The sequence below is a fragment of the Toxorhynchites rutilus genome, chromosome 1 (assembly GCF_029784135.1).
Source record: "Toxorhynchites rutilus septentrionalis strain SRP chromosome 1, ASM2978413v1, whole genome shotgun sequence".
Classification (NCBI taxonomy): Eukaryota; Metazoa; Arthropoda; class Insecta; order Diptera; family Culicidae; genus Toxorhynchites; species Toxorhynchites rutilus.
The window spans coordinates 161,499,042-161,518,648 of NC_073744.1; the positions used below are offsets into that span (position 1 = coordinate 161,499,042).

Genomic DNA, 19,607 nt, shown 5'->3' on the forward strand with positions numbered 1-19,607 from the left:
ATAATCGATATTTTCCAGATTTTGGGCTCTTATTTCAGGCAGGATGTACATAATCTTCAAAAAAAAATACATTCTGATGAAAAGCTTCCAGCTCTTTGGATCCTTTCAGAGTAAATGTTCCGAAATAGCAGCAGTCCAAGATTTTGGCAATCATCAGAGGGAGATTTTTAATCTTGCCAACCTCATCATCTTCAAAAGAATTCACACAGTACCACGTGAGAGGGTATGTAAACGCGATACTCCAGCGTAAAATCCTGCTCGCTAACAATTGCGTTTACGTGCTTCCGGTCAGCCACGACAACGCGCAATTTATGCGGTCTAATCTTCGGAACATTTTTCGTAACATGCAGATTATGAGAAATGATTTGGGAGCTTTTCCAGTTGAAAACAACCCACGGGCAAGATCCAGGGGCATTCTCTGGATAGACCTTGATTAGTGAGCGGAAACTACGGAGAAAGAAAACGAGATCGAGGGTTGGGTGGGAGACTTCGAAGAGGGTTGGACGGAAGTATTCGAGGGGTGGAGATGGATACTTTTTAAAATGGGAGAAAAAATGTCTTCCAGGATAGAAAAGCGTTATAGTGACTTCCAAATTTCTGTTTTGTCATATATCCACATATAAGGAGATCCCCCACGTAGAGCTCTGTCTGTCTGTGTCAGAATTATTTTTACTCGAAAGATCAGTGATACATAACTAGTAAGATTATAAAAGATAAACAAAATTTATTCTTTTTTTTTGTGAACTCTAGGGGCATGTCAGTCAGCATAATTTCGGGCGTTTGAACGTTATGTCGGTTGCATAATTTCGGAACGTTATGTAGGTAAAGTTAAAAAGTGTATGAGATTCCATTTAATTGAACGTATGTTTTAGAGTGACAAGTTTGCGATTATACCTAGATGATTCGGTATTTCAATGCCAAATATTCGGATTCATTCCATGAATCATTTGCTTTGTGGGTTAGTTTGCTGAATCAAACGTCGGTTCAAAGATGAGGAGGAATACTTGGTTGCTCTTGAATAATGTAGTTGTTGAACATATGGGAGTGTAATTTTATTCCTTCTTTCTATAAATTACTCTAGAGATAAAGCATGACTATCATGAGTTTAATAATCGACATCTCGCATACTCTTGTACTCAGCTCTGTCTTACTCGTTTGAATAGTGAGAAGTATTAATATAGGTCAACGCTAGAATCATTTTTTAAGAACCGTTTCTACAATTTATATCTTCTAATATCTTCTATATCTCAGAATAAACCCGAATTTATCCATCGCATGATCAGTATAATCTGAGCTGCTCCCATATGGGATTCTGAAGTTTAATCCTCTTATCCTTCCCATTCTCGTGTAATTTAATATACGGGACATGAGGTTTGATATAATTATTTAAACAGAAACTGGTCAGTAGTATCGGACAGAAGCATAATTTTCAAATGAAACACCTGATGAGTTTCAAGGAATTTGCCAAAAGCAGAAAATGATTCAGATTTTCTTTAGATGGATATCAAAATTATGGAAAAGAACTAGAGAATAATTATTATTAATTATATAAGTATTAATTCAAAAGCTTTGCAATGATAGATTATTTTTTTCATTATTGGAAACTTAAATATTCTTTCATTCAAAGTGTGTCTCCAAAACAATATCGTTGTAAATATCTATTACGTAAAAACAAAAGATCAATGGCCTTATTCGATGTAACTATCGTCCTGATTCGGGTCTTGTCCACCAATTGCAAATGTTTGAATTACAAAAACCAGCTCTGCAATGTTGGAAAAACATTACAGTTATTTTATATTCAAAATATCAACAAATCAATATTATACATAATCAATCATGATTATCGTTTTGGGTCAGTGGCCTCCATTGCCATTTTATGGGGTTGCAACTCTCTGTTAGTCTAATTAAAATAGAAACAAAAAATTCTATTCATTTAGGACAATCGAAATTAGACCTTTTGCCATGTTTCAATCGGTTTAATTGAGAACTACAAATGTAGCTCAAATAAACAAATTTACGTCCTCTGGATACGTCAGAATTTCGTTCTAAAAATGCCACCAAGCGGGTAAATTCCTTTTTTTATCTTTTCTTTCTTAGAAAGCAAGACACGATTCAAAATGTTAGCAAAAAAGCTAAATAAATCCGAAATAAAACTTACTCCATTCCGCGTGACTAGCTTTCACAATCTAAAACACAAGTGGCAAAACAGCGTTTGCTGAACTTGTTCAACAAGTTTCTGGAGCTGAATATTGTCCCGCATGACTGGAGACAAGTGAGAGTGATAGCCATACGGAAACCCAACAAGCCGGCTTGCGATCACAACTCGTATAGGCCGATCGCAATGTTATCCTGTATTCGCAAATTGTTAGAGGAAATGATTCTACTTCGTTTGGACAAGTGGGTTGAAGCGAACAATTTGCTGTCAAATACGCAGTTTGGCTTCCGCCGAGGTAAAGGGACGAATGATTGTCTCGCGCTGCTATCTTCTGAAATCCAAATCGCATTTGCTCGCAAAGAACAAATGACTTTCGTTTTTCTCGATATCAAAGGGGCATTTGATTCAGTTTCCATGGAAATTCTCTCAGAGAAGCTTCATAATCGTGGACTTTCACCAATTCTGAATAATTTCCTGTACAATTTACTGTCAGAAAAGCACATGTTTTTCAATCATGGCAGCTTGAAATCTTCTCGATACAGTTTTATGGGCCTACCGCAAGGCTCCTGCCTAAGCCCCCTCTTGTACAGTTTTTACGTCAATGATATGGATGATTGTCTCACTAGAGACTGCACGCTGAGACAACTTGCAGACGATGGAGTTATTTCCATCATGGGTACTAATCCCGTCGCTCTGCAAAAGTCGTTGCAAGATACCCTGAACAATCTGTTCACGTGGGCCCTCAAGCTGGGTATCGAATTCTCTACCGAGAAAACTGAAATGGTCGTTTTTTCTAGGAATCACGAACCCGCCCAATTCCAGCTTTACCTATCCGGCAAAACGATCCAACACTCTATGTTTTTCAAATACCTGGGTGTATATTTTGATTCTAAATGTACCTGGGGGAGACACATTGCGTATTTGAAACAGAAATGCCAGCAAAGAATCAATTTTCTCCAAACAATAACCGGAACATGGTGGGGCGCCCATCCAGGAGACCTCATTTAGTTGTACAAAACAACGATATTATCAGTGTTAGAATATGGCAGTTTTTGCTTCCGATCAGCTGCCAGGATTCATATTCTCAAGCTGGAGAGGATACAATATCGTTGCTTGCGTATAGCCATGGGGTGTTTGCATTCGACACATACGATGAGTCTCGAAGTTTTGGCAGGAGTACCCCCGCTTACTCTTCGGTTCACAGAATTATCCTACAGATTTCTCATCCGTTGCAAGATCATGAATCCATTGGTGATTGATAACTTCGAAAATCTACTCCAACTGACTCCTCAGTCAAGTTTTATGTCTTTATACCATGAGTACCTTACCCATGAAGTGCACCCTTCACCGGGCATCTCCAACCAAGTTTGCTTCCCATACTTTTGCAATTCCTCTATCATTTTTTATCTGTCCATGCGACAAAAAATCCATGGAATACCAGATCACCTACGCTCCAATGTTATTCCGTCGATATTTTCGGAAAAATATGGGAAAGTTGGATCTGATAAAATGTTCTTTACTGACGGTTCATACATAAACGGGTCCACTGGCTTCGGCATCTTCAATGAAAATTCCAGTGCCTCTTTCAAACTCAAAGATCCTTGTTCCGTGTATGTCGCAGAAATGGGTGCGATATACTATGCTCTAGGGATCATTGAAACACTGCCCATCGACCATTATTTTATTTTTTCAGACAGTCTCAGCTCAATAGAGGCAATCCGCTCAATGAAAGTTGATAAACGCTCATCTTATTTCCTAACAAGAATAAGACATCTATTGAGTGTTTTGGTCGAAAAATTATTCAAGATTACCTTAGCATGGGTTCCCTCTCATTGCTCGATTCCGGGGAATGAGAAAGCGGACTCGCTAGCTAAGGTGGGCGCTTCAGAAGGCACACTTTTTGAAAGGCAAATTGCTTATAACGAATTTTTTCACATTCCTCGTCAGGACACACTCGTTAGTTGGCAGCGCATGTGGAGTGAAGATGAGTTCGGTCGTTGGTTACACACGATTATCCCTAAGGTTTCGACGAATGCTTGGTTTAAGGGATTGAATGTCGGTCGTGATTTCATTCGCGTGATATCTCGGCTTATGTCCAATCACTACAACCTAAACGCGCATCTCTATCGCATTGGGCTCGCAGCAAACAATCTTTGTGATTGTGGCGATGGCTACCACGACATCGAGCATGTTGTCTGGTCGTGTATCCGGTTCCATGCTGCTCGCTCTCAGCTCTCTAGAGCACTGAGAGCACAAGGCAGAAAATCGGATATCCCCGTCCGGGATATCTTAGGTAGCCGGGATCCTGATCTTCTGCTTCATCTATACCTGTTCCTCAGAAACGCCGATGTCAACGTTTAATGATGTTTCCTTCGTTGTGTCCCCGTTTCATATCCCTCCTATCCGATCGATAAACTTTTACATAGTCGCGGCAATACATAACACACACTCTTTACAGATGCACGGGCCGAAGGTTGTGCAGTCCACTGATCATTCAACAAGAGCCAAAGGTTGTACCGCTCATGACAACTCTACACGAACTGATGATTGCGCCGGCTAGTGACCATTCTATCCTGGATTCCTCGAGTCGAGAAAGACGCACCACGCTAGATATGGGGTACAGACTAGGGAGCGTTGCTGATTAATGGTCAGCTGCATCCCAATAGGAAGTAGCCCGTGTCGGGCACACGTATAGAGCATCGAAGACTGCAACATACCAATTATGAGAACACTTGTAATACTAACCTCGAGCCAACCGCGAGTAATCGGTTACATATTACTAACATAGTTGTAAGACAAAAATTGTCAAAATATTGGACTCCCGGCCCCGTCAGGCTAACGCCACATGTGCCTTAATAAAAAATATATTTTGGAAAAAAAAAAAATATATACTTGTTTTTCCCCGTGACGTGACAGTATCGTGATATTCATAATAACACCGAGTTCATCAAAGTTGTCACGACGGATGAACTTTTCCGGATTCTACACATACGGTGGCAGCCGTAATAACGTTGTTTACATTTCACTTCGTTTTCACCGTGAAGTGACGTTCATGATCAGGCCCATTATTTAATTTCAAACAGCATGGTCCAAACATGAATACAACGATTCGTTCCTCTACTAAGCAGTGCGTGCGTACCAAGGTTGTGCCGGTGAATGAGACAAGTTTTGAGCTTTGCCTTGCTTTCCCACGAACGCCATGCGCCTGGAGCTATGAAATCATTTCACATCGAAACACCACGAGTTCCGTTCGACGTTGGATGACACGAAAGGTTTAATGTACTGTTTCTATACAAAAATTATTTTTGATAATTCGCTTTCTTGTGATATTTTTCGAAACAGTCCCCAACATGCAGTCTTGGTTTTTGACTACATATATCGTAAAAAAAATTAGATTGGCATCTTCCGTCTTTTATTTGTCTGTTTGAATATACAGAACAATCCTTGCTCTTTGCATCTACACAGTACCGCAATACATGGAGGTTTCCATTAAACCTTTCCTCAAGCCTGAGTGACAACTTTGGTTCATGCTGAGTACCGTTATCTACTATCAACCGGAACGGAAAAATAAAGTTTTGGTGGCCGAGACCAAACAAACGACCGCAGAGTTAAAAATACGTCTGTCTGTATCAAACTGATAGCGAGAAATGGGAGGAATGGTATGACAAATTGACGTACCGCCTTGGTGCACGGGGCGAGCATCTTAAGAATTTTTCCGACAACGCATTCGTTCCAGTGGTACATCGTGTTACCTTCGGAACACTGAACAGGCCAATTGAATATGTCGGTGGAGTACGACTTCTTACATAGATATTTAGAAGAAACAGTTTTCATGAAGCCACCAGTTGGGTATGAAACGGAAGGTTCTGACGCTGTATGCTTGCTCAGGAAAGATCTGTGTGGATATAGAGGCGAATGAACTGCAAAGTTTAAAGTCCCTCAAAACCAAAAAAAAAAATCATATCCCCTTCTTTTCCTGAAGAAAATATGTCACTGTTCTAAACTCGAGTCGACTGCGAGTAATCGGTTTTCTACGTTATTAACATTAGAATTAAGGAAAAATGTATATATTCTAGTAAATTACAGTAAGGAGTTCGGCTCCTTTAAACTTATGTAACTGAGCCTGTAAAAATAAACGATTCAAATAAAAAAAATATAAAAACCAAAAACGAAGAATGGATTGTGTGGATCGAGAAATTTAACACGATGAGACGGCGAAGTTACTCTAGGAAAGATAGAGCCATTGAAGAACTTGAAATAAAATTTTTTTCATTCAGTCATCGACCTGTTGTTTGTTTCATAACCGACCTACGACATACTCCATAAGTTACCCGAGATATGTATTTTACGAAATTGGATGTTTTACATCCTTGTTTACGGATAACGTAAATACGCGCCAAAGGATGATACAGAAGCGAGGTACTGCGGTCCAGTGTCAACTAAATTATGCAAGAATTCAAATAGTGTTACTGCTAAAAGTTATACATGTAAATTGAAAATATTACATCTTGCAAAATAACTATATGAAATATTAATTTTTCGTATAGACAATAAGACGCAACCATTGAGCTAAATCTGATTAAATACGATTTATCAGTTATCGAATAAAAATGTTAATGTTCAGCACGATGGTTTACTCCGGGAAAATTAAGATAACATTGCTTTTTCTCACCCAATGAACACGCCAGCGTCGTCCCGACCATTCCTCCACCGGCGATGATTATGTCGTAGAATTCTGCCGGCTGTGAGCATTCATCAGGAGTGGCAGAACTAGCGAGACGTTGCGCTAAAATCGTGCATCTTAGTGGGATAGTTCCCAGCAAGGCTTTTCGCGATAAACTACCCAAAATCGAACACATTTTCCAACGAAATATTTGTACCTTTTCACAACGACTGTCCGGACATGTTTGTATTTCGCAATGTTTGTAAACATCATCGTAACGAAAAAGCTGATGACAGCTGCGGTGATGGTTGTACACGATAAAACGCGGATAGATGATTTAAAATATGAAATAGTTTTATACGGTGATTTGCCTATAATTGGACATCTAGCTAATTTGACAGAGCCTGTAATGCGACACGAATAATTGAATCGTTTGTTTGAGAAACCCCATAAACGTCACTTTTTACAAATTCTCGTTTGTTTAAGAAACCCCATAAGTCCATGTTTCTAAGGGTGGAGTCTGTTCTTCGAACCTGTCGGTACATGGTTAGGTTACCTTGAATATTTCAGTTGATTTTTTCCATGTTCGGTGTTTGATATTGTTTACTACTGTTGAAAATTGAAGAGTGGCAAACAAAATAGTGTTTGTAAAAATATCAAATCAAACCTTATCTGTCAAAAAATATCAAATATTTGACCTCCGGGCAAACAGTGTACGGCCATCTTAATTATCATAACGAGCAACGCTGCAATAGATATACTTCTCCTCCTATTTTTAGCAGCTGCAAAAAAAAACCTTTAATCTGGAAACGCATTGTTAAGCTCTCAATTGAGAAATGTGGAATTGCACAAAGAACACTAAACTGAGTGACAATATCCTTTATCTTCCTCCACAACGTATTTTTGTATTCATTATGAATTAAAGTAAAACAAACGCCCTAAATCGGACAAAGTAGATAGTTAGATAAGCTTGAAATATAGTATGAAAAAGGGGTATACCACAATAATTCAAAATAATGGACGCAGTGGTTCACACCCAACAGGGGGAAAAATGGCAGCCTCCTTGCTCTTAGAGAGGGGGTAGGTCTGTCGAACCACCATAGAAACATTCATTGCTCCCTAAAACCTCTATGTGCAAATTTTGCTTGATTACTTCTCGAGTTATGCAAAATGCCCCCCCCCCCCCCACTGAAATCACCACATGCATTATTTTGGTTCCGTTCTCTTGATTGATTCTCGAGTAATGTAGCCCCCCTCCCTCTCTTAGGAAGGGGGAGGAGTGTCAAACCACCATAGAAACATTTATTGCCTCCTAAAACCAAATTTGGCTCGATTTACTTAATTAGTTCTCGAGTTATGCAGAAATTTGTGTTTCATTTATATGGCATCCTCCCCTTGGAAAGTGGAGAGGAGTGTCCATCCGCCTAAGAAACGTTTCTTGTCTCCTAAAATTTCCTCATGCCAAATTTGGTTTCGTTTGCTTGATAAGTTCTTGAATTATGCACACATTTATGCTTCGTTTGTATGGTAGCCCCTCCTTAGAGGGAGGAGTGTCTATTCACCATAGAAATGGTTCGTGCCCCCTAAAATCTTCACATGCCATATTTGGCTCTAATTATTTGATTAGTTCCTGAGTTATGTACAAAACTCATGCTTCATTTGTATGGCAGCCACCCTTAGAGAGGGGAAGGAGTGCTATTCACCATAGAAATGTTTCGTGCCCCTTAAAACCTGCACATGCCAAATTTGGCTCCATTTGCTTGATTAGTTGTCAAGTTATGCAGAAATTTGTGTTTCATTTGTATTGTATTTACAAAATTTCGTAAATAATTAAATGATTTTTAAAAAATTTTATTGATGAACTCAAACATCAAGACGAAAAAGCTGACTAGAATTATTTGAAAAGCAAAAATTATGGAAGGTTATGTCCAAGACACGACCACTTTGTTGACATAGAACTACGCTGTTATTTTGTTCAAGTCACTGGTTAACCCATTAACGACCAAGCTGTAAAAAATATTTTTATAACAAAAGCCATTGGTGTAATTTTGATCATTGAAGTTACAGAAACCCCAATCTTCAAGAATTATCTTTTTCCGTTCTCCCGTTTTCCGGAAAATGACAAAAAATCAAAAAAGCGCCAAACAAAAACATTGGCAAAAACCTACATTTTTGGTTCTGTAGGAGGTTCAATTCAATGGTTTTTTTCCTACATCACAATGCGTGTTCTTTTATTGATAATATTGATAATATTGATAATATTCTTGAGAATAAGTGATGTTCATTGCTTCGTATTAAGAACGACATTAAAAGTTTGCCTCAGCGAAATCCAATATTTATGCTATAGACAAATATTACCCTTCGTTCTTCTTCTTCTTGTTTTTGTTCAAGGTGATTTTCAATCATTCCCCTTCATTGATCGCCGATAAGTTGCTCGTTATTGACTACTTGGGTAGGGAAGCTCACAAATGAGCAGAACAAATGTATGAGCAAATAGAAATGCTTCTAGTTTTCATCAAATTAAACCGTTTACACATCAGGGGACTGTAATATATAGCATGGAAAATAAATCTTGGGGAATTTCCGATTCGTTTGGTATGTAAATCGTCTAAATTCGTTCGCGTTAAAAATAGTTATTCACGTTAACTTTATTTCATAAAAACGTGACCTGTTTTCTGATTTGGCACCCTTAATGAGAGACGAAGTTCTACGTCAAAAGGTTTAGAAACAGTTTTTAATAGATTTCGACACAAATAAATTTTTTTGACAGTATCATCTTCGACGAGCTCACACATGACCCTCATGTCCTACTTCGTCCCTCTCTACTTCTCTGCTTCCTTAATGTGAAGATGTTTTTTTTGTAAAAAAATAAACGCTCGTGAATCTCCCAGTTAGGCCCAAAATGTTTGTTATACATTTTGAACATCGCACATATTCAGAGGGTTTACAACAGTACCTGGGACCGCAGTCGAAAGCTTACTGTTCGCAATACATCTCTTAGTCTTCACAACAGACTTTCTCGCTCAAACTTCAGTTCTTTAGAAAACCTCCGCTTGAACCATCATCTTCTCATTATGCTTGGTTATATAAAATTTCTTTGTAGGGTTGAATTTGGAGTGCTATTGTGCAGGGCTTGGAGGAATGTATTTTTGGTACTCTTCCAACCCAGGTTAATGCAGTCTCTTTCCGGCTTGAAAACGGTTCAATTTTTTGAGAGAATATTTTTGAACTCTAAAAGTTGAAAGTGGGTCTCCAAACTCTTCATTTTCTTCTCAATTTCGGAAAACACACGTTTTGGAGGGATAAGCTAATGCGCGGGAATGGGGAAAATGAGCTCCACCTCTTTCAGTTGATTAGGGGTGCAACAGGGCATCCAGTATTGTAGCTTGTACATCACCGTTGTATTTTGATTTCGGCCTTCACAGCCATCAGCCACACATCTGAGGACAGTAATTTCGGTGAAATCGGTATTCTGTAGCCTATGAAATAATGCAGTAGCATTATATTCTGAAGAAGGGTATTCGTGCTCTCCTCAAGTGTAAACGAACACATTATTATTACCACGAATATGGAAATAGCCGGTTTTGAAACTCACTGGCAAGAGGATTTGACCGGTTTTGCAGCACATTATGATTTTCGAACGCGTGTTTTATAGGGAATCGATCAATTTCGGCGCTGTTTCTCACTGCCAATAAGCGGAACAATATATCTAAGGTCTGAAAACCCGAAAAAACGAATTTCTCAAATTTGCGGAGTTGGCCGGTTTTGCAACTAGACGACATACCCAGCAAACATTAAATCGTATAATTTTGCACGTGTCAAGTCTTACAAGAAATCCGAATAAATCAGAATCGCATATAATATCAATCAAAGTATGTATCGTGTATATTTGAAATCGCATTAAATGTAAAAACTCGATTTTAAATACCATTATCAAATTAAGTCGCAATTCGGTATAATAAACATCAATTTTATGATGCACATTGTCGTAAAACATATTTAATCCGCATCATATGCGTATATTACGCTGATGCAGTTTGTGTGTCGTATAAGCGTATAATTTAAATCGATTCAGTACTGTAGTGAATCGTGTTGCATGCTGAAGAAAATCATGCAACAGTGAATCATATTAGATCCTAATAAAGAACATATTACATCATATTGAAATGTCAATGAAATGCTGATGCACTCGAAAGTTTTAACCGCTGTTGAATTAAATCTCAGATAGCCGCACGAGATAGCTAGTCGATGATAATCCAGACGACCGGAGTTCGAACCCACATCGGAGCAGTTTTCATCAAACATCAATCTGTGCCATTTCAAACATTCATATTCCACTCCCAACACAAGTCAATCAAACAATTATTATTTCTATAAACATAAATACTCATATATAAAAATGGCGATTCGTGAGGCTATAATAAACATTTCACGAAAATATTTTGCGCCATTTGTTTTTTTTTCTATGTCTGTAATAAATCGTATATGAGTATGGCAAAAGTCGCTATTATAGCCGGTCAAAGTTGCATATTCATCCAAACAAATTCGGTAAGCATTTGCCATGTATGTATATGGCCTCCACTTTTGCATGCATATGCCAGTTAGGCGCATTATATGCCAACCAAATTTTAGGGCATATGATGTTATATATACGCTTGTTATGCGATTTAACTTTTGCCATACTTGTGCAACTCACCTTCTCGAGCGTTGATCCAAGAATGAGGAGATGTGGAGGAAAGTCGCTCACGAGAGTGTGTGTGCGCGAGGACGAGTTCGGCTCGATGTGTGTGTTAAGACATTGTCCGTTCTGCCGCTGTTTGCTCACACGATAGCAACGGGGGACAAGTTCTGAATTAAGTTCTATTTACACTTTTACTCTATATGCCACACAATACTCATATACGATTTATTACAGACATAGAAAAAAAACAAATGGCGCAAAATATTTTCGTGAAATGTTTATTATAGCCTCACGAATCGCCATTTTTATATATGAGTATTTATGTTTATAGAAATAATAATTGTTTGATTGACTTGTGTTGGGAGTGGAATATGAATGTTTGAAATGGCACAGATTGATGTTTGATGAAAACTGCTCCGATGTGGGTTCGAACTCCGGTCGTCTGGATTATCATCCACCAGCTATCTCGTGCGGCTATCTGAAATTAAATTCAACAGCGGTTAAAACTTTCGAGTGCATCAGCATTTCATTGACATTTCAATATGATGTAATATGTTCTTTATTAGGATCTAATATGATTCACTGTTGCATGATTTTCTTCAGCATGCAACACGATTCACTACAGTACTGAATCGATTTAAATTATACGATTATACGACACACAAACTGCATCAGCGTAATATACGCATATGATGCGGATTAAATATGTTTTACGACAATGTGCATCATAAAATTGATGTTTATTATACCGAATTGCGACTTAATTTGATAATGGTATTTAAAATCGAATTTTTACATTTAATGCGATTTCAAATATACACGATACATACTTTGATTGATATTATATGCGATTCTAATTTATTCGGATTTCTTGTAAGACTTGGCACGTGCAAAATTATACGATTTAATGTTTGCTGGGATCGCCTTCACTTTTGCGCCAATTATATGCCTCATATATCATCCAAACGTGTCTTGGATGGATGTATGGATCGCCTCCAATCATGGCTTTCATTCGATTCAATGTTTCCTGAATTTGGAGAAGAAGCATACTGGAACCTTTTTGTGAATTCATTTTAAACGTTAAATTACGCAGCGTCAATGGTAAGTACAACGCATAATTACTCTAAATATTAGTTTTTTAGTGAGATTCATCTACACCTATCCCTCGGTTTACACTGAAGATAGGTTCCCGATAAAACCGTGTAGAATAAAATATCCGATTTTGCTATGTAAAACCGTGTAAAACGAAAAAATCTCTCGATATATGCTCATTTAAATCATTTATTTAAGTAAAACAATTATAAACATCTACTTATGGAATTTATTATAAATTCTAGATACAAATAAAACAAAGAATTCTTCAAGAAACTAAATTGTAATGAGTTCATTCGCTATTACCACTTTTAGAAATCACCTGTCTTTTTCAGCCTTATTCTGTGTTCCGACGGATTTCCATTTCGTTCGAAACCGTTATTTCGTTCGAGTTATAACTTCGCCTTCCTTATTCCGAACGTTTTGCCCATTTAATGTTCGAAGAGAAACAGATCGAACGAAATGCAAAAACAACTCGAACGGAATACAGAATGGAATTTAATGAAGTCGTTCGAAATATTTCGAATCGATCAAAATACAGAATAGGAGTGTTTATTCTGATTGGTATAGTCATCCTTATCACTTGAGCATTCCTGATGCGATTCTGGTTCAACAGTCGACGAATTCGGAAAGATCTCAGATTCGACTTCAGACTTAGTGATAAAAGATTCAATTAACAGCTGCGTAGATTTGTTTTTAAAGAGTTTTTATTTGTTTTTAAAATTTTTTAAAGAGATTTTCAGCCGAAAGCCGAGGATATAACTTTCTTTTACTTTTCACTTTTGTGGATATTCCTGGCATTCTAAGAGTTTGAAAAATTGACACAAATCACACATCAAGACTCCAAAAATGCTAGTAAATTGATAACTTGCCAATTCTGCTTTCAAAAAATGCGTGTTTTTCACATCAATGGAACGCGTAAGGGTCAGTTCACAATGTTACATTTATTTCAATCCTGACTTAGAAGCAACTCATCATTACATACAAATGAAAAAATAGTTTTACATTTTCAGTCCTCTCTTTTGGTATCTAGCATCACTCCTGCTTGCCCGTCGAAACGGTTTCTTCTGCCGCGCACTCAACCTTGTCATCTTGTTTTTTCTTCCACCAGCAGAATTTTTCCTTCAGCTTCACCATCAGGTTTGGTTTGGCAGGTTCCTTGCTCTTCGCGACGATCTTTTTGGTGGAAATGTTATGTATCGGTCCGAAGGCAAGCGCCACCACGGTGCACGCCAGACATATCACATTGTAGGGCATGCTGAAATCCGGCATCGGAAGCGTCAGCAACAGGGCTTCGGTTCGAATCTGCAGGAAGTATCCGTTCGGTTGGGTTGCGTTGAATGAGTCCCGATACAGCGAAGCTTCCCGTGGCAGGGAAGTGTAGTTGCGGGCGATCGGAAGTAACACTGAGATAATAGACGGCTGCAGATAGTGGCCGTGGTTGGCATCCGGTGGGTACTCTTGCCATTTGAGGAAAATATAATCGAAATCTATCGAGAGTTCGATTGCGGAACGGGCTGGAATGGTGAGAGCTATCTCCAGAAGCGTTGGTCGCTCTCGTTGACGGCCTGGAACGTATTTCACTGTTTTTGGGTCGATACGCTGTTCTCCCTTGTGAATCTTAAGCGTATGAAGATACACCGGGACAAACCATGGAATGTTTTCGAAAACGATCAAATTTAGCTCCGTCCAGTGGGTGTTGGTGATTCGGGTTACGATACGACCACGCTCCTGCCCTACTCCGGATATGAATCGCTTCGAAGAAATTGGGGGTGGCTGTGTGAGCGTAACCACGTTTGGATCTTTTTTATCGACCACCGCCACATTGAACATACGCTGTTTCTTCTCAAACTCTTTGATGTCGTACTCATACAGAACAGAAGTGGCACCACCTCGGGTAGTTTGCAAGATGTTTGTGGGCTTCTGTGTCATGTCGTATTCCTTATCCGTGACATCAACGTATAGTTTGCTAGTATTAGCCAATATGCAGGCACCTTCCATTCCCTGTCCGAAAAGCTTCCGAATAGACCAATCTTTTCCCCCGAACAACCGTTGATCCTGCACCAAACTCACGGTCTGGCGAATTTCCAGCTGAAAATCATCGCAAGCCGCATTTGCGCAAAGCTTCCTCACGTGTACTGCAAGTGAATGGTAATTACCGGAATAGACGTGGTCCGGTGTGAGCAGTGAGACGAAACCCTCCCGCAGCTTGCAGGGGAGTAGCTTTTTCCACGGGGTCAAATTTTCCGTGCACACAATCTCTCGCGGCAGGGCCGCGTAACGAACCTTAGAAGGTGGCTGATCACTGAACTTGTGCGTAAGAGACCTTAAAGAGTACTCCGGCCGGAAGGTGTTTGTCTTATCGACGAAACTCAGCGAAGCACAGAACAGTCCCGAAAGAGTACCACACAGCAGTTTCCACTTGTTGTCCACTTCGTTATCATCCGCCGGGGGTTCGAACCATGCCCACACTTCGGCACCCGGTCCAGCGTCCACCACCGGGAAGCCCCAGTTTTCGTAACGCCATATTCCGTTGGTGAAACTTAGGTGCAGCTCACTGATTTGGTAGTGGTAGAAGAGTTCCGCCAGAGACCGAGGCACGAGATTGGTGTGAAGGACTAAAATGATAATCGTAATAAGTCACTCAACCCAAAAGGTGTGATAACGAATACTCACGGCTGTCGTTCGCCGACAGCTCCCAGCGTGTCGTGAACTGGAAATAACTATAAACAAACCCATCGGGGAGTGGTTTCACGAAAAGTTCCTCGTCGAAAACTTCGTTAAACTGGAACGACTGGTGGACGATGGCCAGCAGAATTGCTGGCCATAATAGTTTAATCATATTGCGCTACTGTTCGATGAAAAAAATGCTTCGCCGTATCAAATGCTACCCAAACTCGGTGGATAAATAATCGAACTTAACACAAGGGTGTGTCAAAGTACGAATTTGTTTTTTTGTTTGTTTCTCTTAGCGTATTCGTTTTTAAAACTGAGTCAGTGCCAAACTGACTCTGTAATAAAAAAAGTCACAGGAGGGTTGTGTCCAAGACACGACCGCATAGTTGACGTAGGATTCCGTTAGGCTATCTGCTTCATGCTCTTTTGATATGTTTGAAGAATTACATTGTTAAACTCTTCGATGGTGATTTGGGTCCGTTTTGTTTTGTCTGGTTGTTAGGTATTATTTGTTCACTCCACCAGTGTCCATAACCGAGTGATAATGATAGAAGGATGGTGATTAGTCATTAGATGGTGCGTAACACGTACCAAAGCCGCCCTCTGTGGTCCTGGACGAGATGGTTCCTATGTTATGTATGGATGAAATAGAGAAAAAAATCTCATCAATGTAATGTAAGATAATTATCATTATCGAACACAAGTTTTCTCACCAGAAAAAAAGTGTTACTTTAGTATAGAAAAAATATATTTGAAATGGCAAAAGTAATTTCATTTATAATTTTTTATTTTCTGAGTGTTTATACAATTCATTTCCTTTTAGCTTTAAACCCAACGGAACACGATACTACTTGCCTCAATGCGAATTTAAATTAGGCTAACAGCACCCAATACAATCTTACACGTACAGTTGTGCTAAAAGTTTTACAATACATGATCGGCCATTGATATGAAATTTCACGAAGCAATCAACATAAAAGTTCCACATTTAAATTTTATTTATATTTCATCAAGCATAAGTTCTGTTCTGTTCATTGAAACATTATTCTTCAATCAACCCATCGAAAGATTCTTATTGGAACGAAAATAACAAAAAAAACACTCGTTCGTCGCTCCCAACTTATTCGCCAGCAATGCGTGTCGATAGTTAAACTATCGGCCACGAGAGTATTTACATGCTGATTTCCCCCAGATACCTTGGATTTGAAATCTCTGTTAGGGAATACATGTCAGTGGGAAAAAAAGCTCCCCCTACTTTCATGTATCTGCAATGGCGATTTCCCCCAGGCAGCTTGGTTTTGACGTCTTTGTTAGGGAACACATTTCAATGGGAACAAAAGCTTCCCCTACCTTCATGTATTTGTAATTCCAATTTCCCCCAGGCAGCTTGGTTTTGATGTCTCTGTTAGGGACCCGCCACATGTGTCGTCAATTTCGACCAATCAGGAGTAGCTATTTCCGTTAGGATAGGGGTTGAGATTTTTCAATTGTTCGAAAGTTAGTTTCATGATATGTACTATTTTATTCAATGTAAAAAATTGTTATGGAGTGCCGAAATTTATTGACGCAAAAATCTCATCAATCCATCATGAAATGACTGAGCAATAAGCATTTGAAATTGGACAATTTTCACGGTGCGCTCGATTTTCGATTTTCAATTTGTACCCCAATATGTTCCCGAAAGACGTAATCCTACGTCAAAACGTTTTCAGTTTCACGAATGCGGTGGTTTGTTGGTGTGCCTTATATAGTCTGATTTGTTTATATTTACGACGGCAAATGTACAGTGTCGACGTCTGGTGGTGATATTAGTGCTTGGGAGGTAAATTGTTCTCCATCAGTTCAGAAGGGCCAAGTGCAGTGTAAACATATGAAAGTTTGAATGAAAATTTTTTCTTTATATTGTTTGATTACCTAACACATGTAGTTCTGACACTCACTTAACCATTTGTCGATGCATTTCCTGTTTGTTCCACAAGTAATTACTATTATAATATAAAACCATCATTAGACACAGTTTTCGTTCAATATTCTGCGATATCGGAAAAAAACTTTTATTTAATCACATAAAATAAATATTCGATACGTTAAAGTAAATTTTCATTCATAATTTTGATTTTGAAATTTATTCCACCTGAATATCCATCATTATTTTCACCTCCCAATGAAAGCACACGTAGCTTAATGCCGTCTACTCTACTCTTCAAAATCAGAATCCGAATTGGCGATCTAACGTACAAATCTAAACCTAGGTGGCGCTGCGGTGAAAGTGATGATGGTTTTAAATTTTGCAATGTGAGTTTATGGAAGGCTTGTAGTTCTTTCCATAAATCACAATGTTATAGTCATAGAAGATTATTTAATTGCGATGAGTTTACATAACATGTTATTTTCGCACCTCTTTCAGTAGTGAAAACTAAATAAATGTTGACAATGGTTTAATCAAAAAAGGAAATTCTAGAGCACAATCAAAAACAAGTTGAAAAATGCATGGTTCCTGCATGTGGGAACTACCTTGGAAAGTCCGGAAGTAAAATATACGTGATTTGTTTTTGAGTTTTAGGTTATATTATCATCATTTTCTTAGTTCAAAAAGAAAATCTAGATGTCTCACCGATCGTTTACGTTTTGCGTTATACTTATGACAGACATACAGCTGTACTTGCGTTGTACTTCGAAAATTGTATGTCTGTCACCATGTACAGCGCTAGAACCATGCAAGCAACTCGGTACAATCGCTGTACCTGTACCGACCTGTTTTACCGCTGTACATGGCTACAGTTGTACTGTGCGCAGCGCCATAGACGGTTAGTGGTGGGTAGCATGAACAAGCAGAATCAAATCACTTGATAAACGTTCTTTTCATTGACTTTCTTTTAAGTTAATAACTCAGATTGGAAACTTTTTTGTTGTGTTTGATAGTTTAGACACTAAATAAAAACCTTTTTCATTGAAATATGTGGTGGAAATTGGAAAAATATCTGATTGTCAGTTTGACATACGGTACAATGTACAACCAAAGTATGTCTGTCATGGTACGATGGTACCTGTACAACGCTGTACACGTACAACGCAAGTACAGCTGTATGTCTGTCCCTGGTATTAGATCGTCAATTGGATTACGATTCCAATAATACAAAAGCAAAAGCAGCAGGTTTTCCATTTTCATAGTCTTTATTTTTAGATTTTCCAAAACAATATTCGGAACTTGACAGTTCAGTATAGTTGTATTGGTGAACCCGAGTGCCAACCCGTGAAACATCTCAGTGCGAAACTAACAGCTTTCGGGGCGAACTAGTGCGACACTGAGTGCGAAACTGAGTGAATAAAAAAACGTTTTGACAGCAGTTAGTGCGGCACTGGGGTTGAAACTGAACAAAAACGAATTCGCTATCTGTCACACTCATTTCCAGTGCTAGTAGTTCTTCTTCTTTCTTTGTTTTGACGTGGGACTACGTCTAACCGGAGTATATGGGGGGGTAAAATGAAAACCTAAACACAGAATATGCAGGAAAAAATGAAAGATTCCGAATATTTATAACTCGAACATTTCTTACTGAATCGGTAAGATGTTTGCATCAATTGATAGGGAATATTTCTACGCTTCTATCGCAATTAATAAAATGTTATTTTTCATTAGATAAACAATTGAAAAACTGTAAAATGTTGAGCGTTATCTAAGCGCCCTAACTGCCTCGTTTCGATTGGCCCGATTTACGGTTTCCCTAACACAGCCATCAAAACCAAGCAGCCTTGGAGAAATCGGCATTGCAAATACATGAAAGTCGGGGGTATTTTTGTTCCGACTGAAATGTGTTTCCCTAACACAGACTTCAAATCCGTAGAGCGTAGGGAAATTGGCATTGCAAATACATGCAGGTCGGGGGTATTTTTGTTTCGACTGACAAGTGTTTCCCCAACACAGACTTCTAAACCAAGATGTCTGGGGAAATCGGCCTCGCAAATAAATGCAAACTGCGAGTACTTTTGTACTCGTTTGCCTTTGTGCAAACTAGAATATGTCTCCTGACCACGCTTTCCTTCCTAAACATAGAAACCTGGGTAAATCGAGGAGAATGAACTTTCAGGTTTTAATCCTCTATAGTATAAATAGTAGAAGTTGAAGTTGTTGATTCATACAAGCCGGAACCTGCATCCGCATGTTTTTCTTGCACTCCGAAAAGTGTTTTCCTAACACGGATTACAAGAGCGGGTACGAACACAACGCTTTGGCTTGGTTATTCAAGATTGCATTGATGAATATGCCTCCATATCTTCTGCTCATTGAATTTCTACGCATACCATTTGATGATTAGGCAAAATGTTGATAACCATTTTCT

At 38.8% G+C, this 19,607-nt stretch overlaps 2 protein-coding genes across 2 annotated transcripts in view; both read right to left on the reverse strand.

Annotated features, from left to right (window-relative positions):
- The window catches only part of LOC129761740 (ubiquinone biosynthesis monooxygenase COQ6, mitochondrial), a 45,645-nt gene extending 38,569 nt beyond the window's left edge, over window positions 1–7,076 (reverse strand). Inside the window, exon 1 of the mRNA XM_055759487.1 lies at window positions 6,828–7,076. Coding sequence (XP_055615462.1) covers window positions 6,828–7,014 — 187 coding nt within the window. The 5' untranslated portion in view covers window positions 7,015–7,076. The remainder of the gene's footprint in view (window positions 1–6,827) is intronic.
- Window positions 7,077–13,516: 6,440 nt separating this feature from the next.
- Window positions 13,517–15,592, reverse strand: LOC129771993 (GPI transamidase component PIG-T). The gene is made up of 2 exons (XM_055776173.1): window positions 15,268–15,592; window positions 13,517–15,209 (listed from the first exon to the last, which is right to left on the reverse strand). The coding sequence occupies exons 1-2, from the start codon at window positions 15,431–15,433 to the stop codon at window positions 13,627–13,629; spliced, it is 1,749 nt and encodes a 582-aa protein (XP_055632148.1). The 5' UTR covers window positions 15,434–15,592; the 3' UTR covers window positions 13,517–13,626.
- Between the last annotated feature and the right edge of the window lie 4,015 nt (window positions 15,593–19,607).

What these genes read in the sequence shown, in the direction of transcription:
- LOC129771993 (XM_055776173.1), bottom strand. Translation starts at nt 15,433, where the DNA reads ATGATTAAACTATTATGGCCAGCAATTCTGCTGGCCATCGTCCACCAG. An exon ending in GCTGTCGGCGAACGACAGCC is followed by an intron (nt 15,210 to 15,267) that starts GTGAGTATTCGT and finishes TTATCATTTTAG; the next exon opens with TCCTTCACACCAATCTCGTG.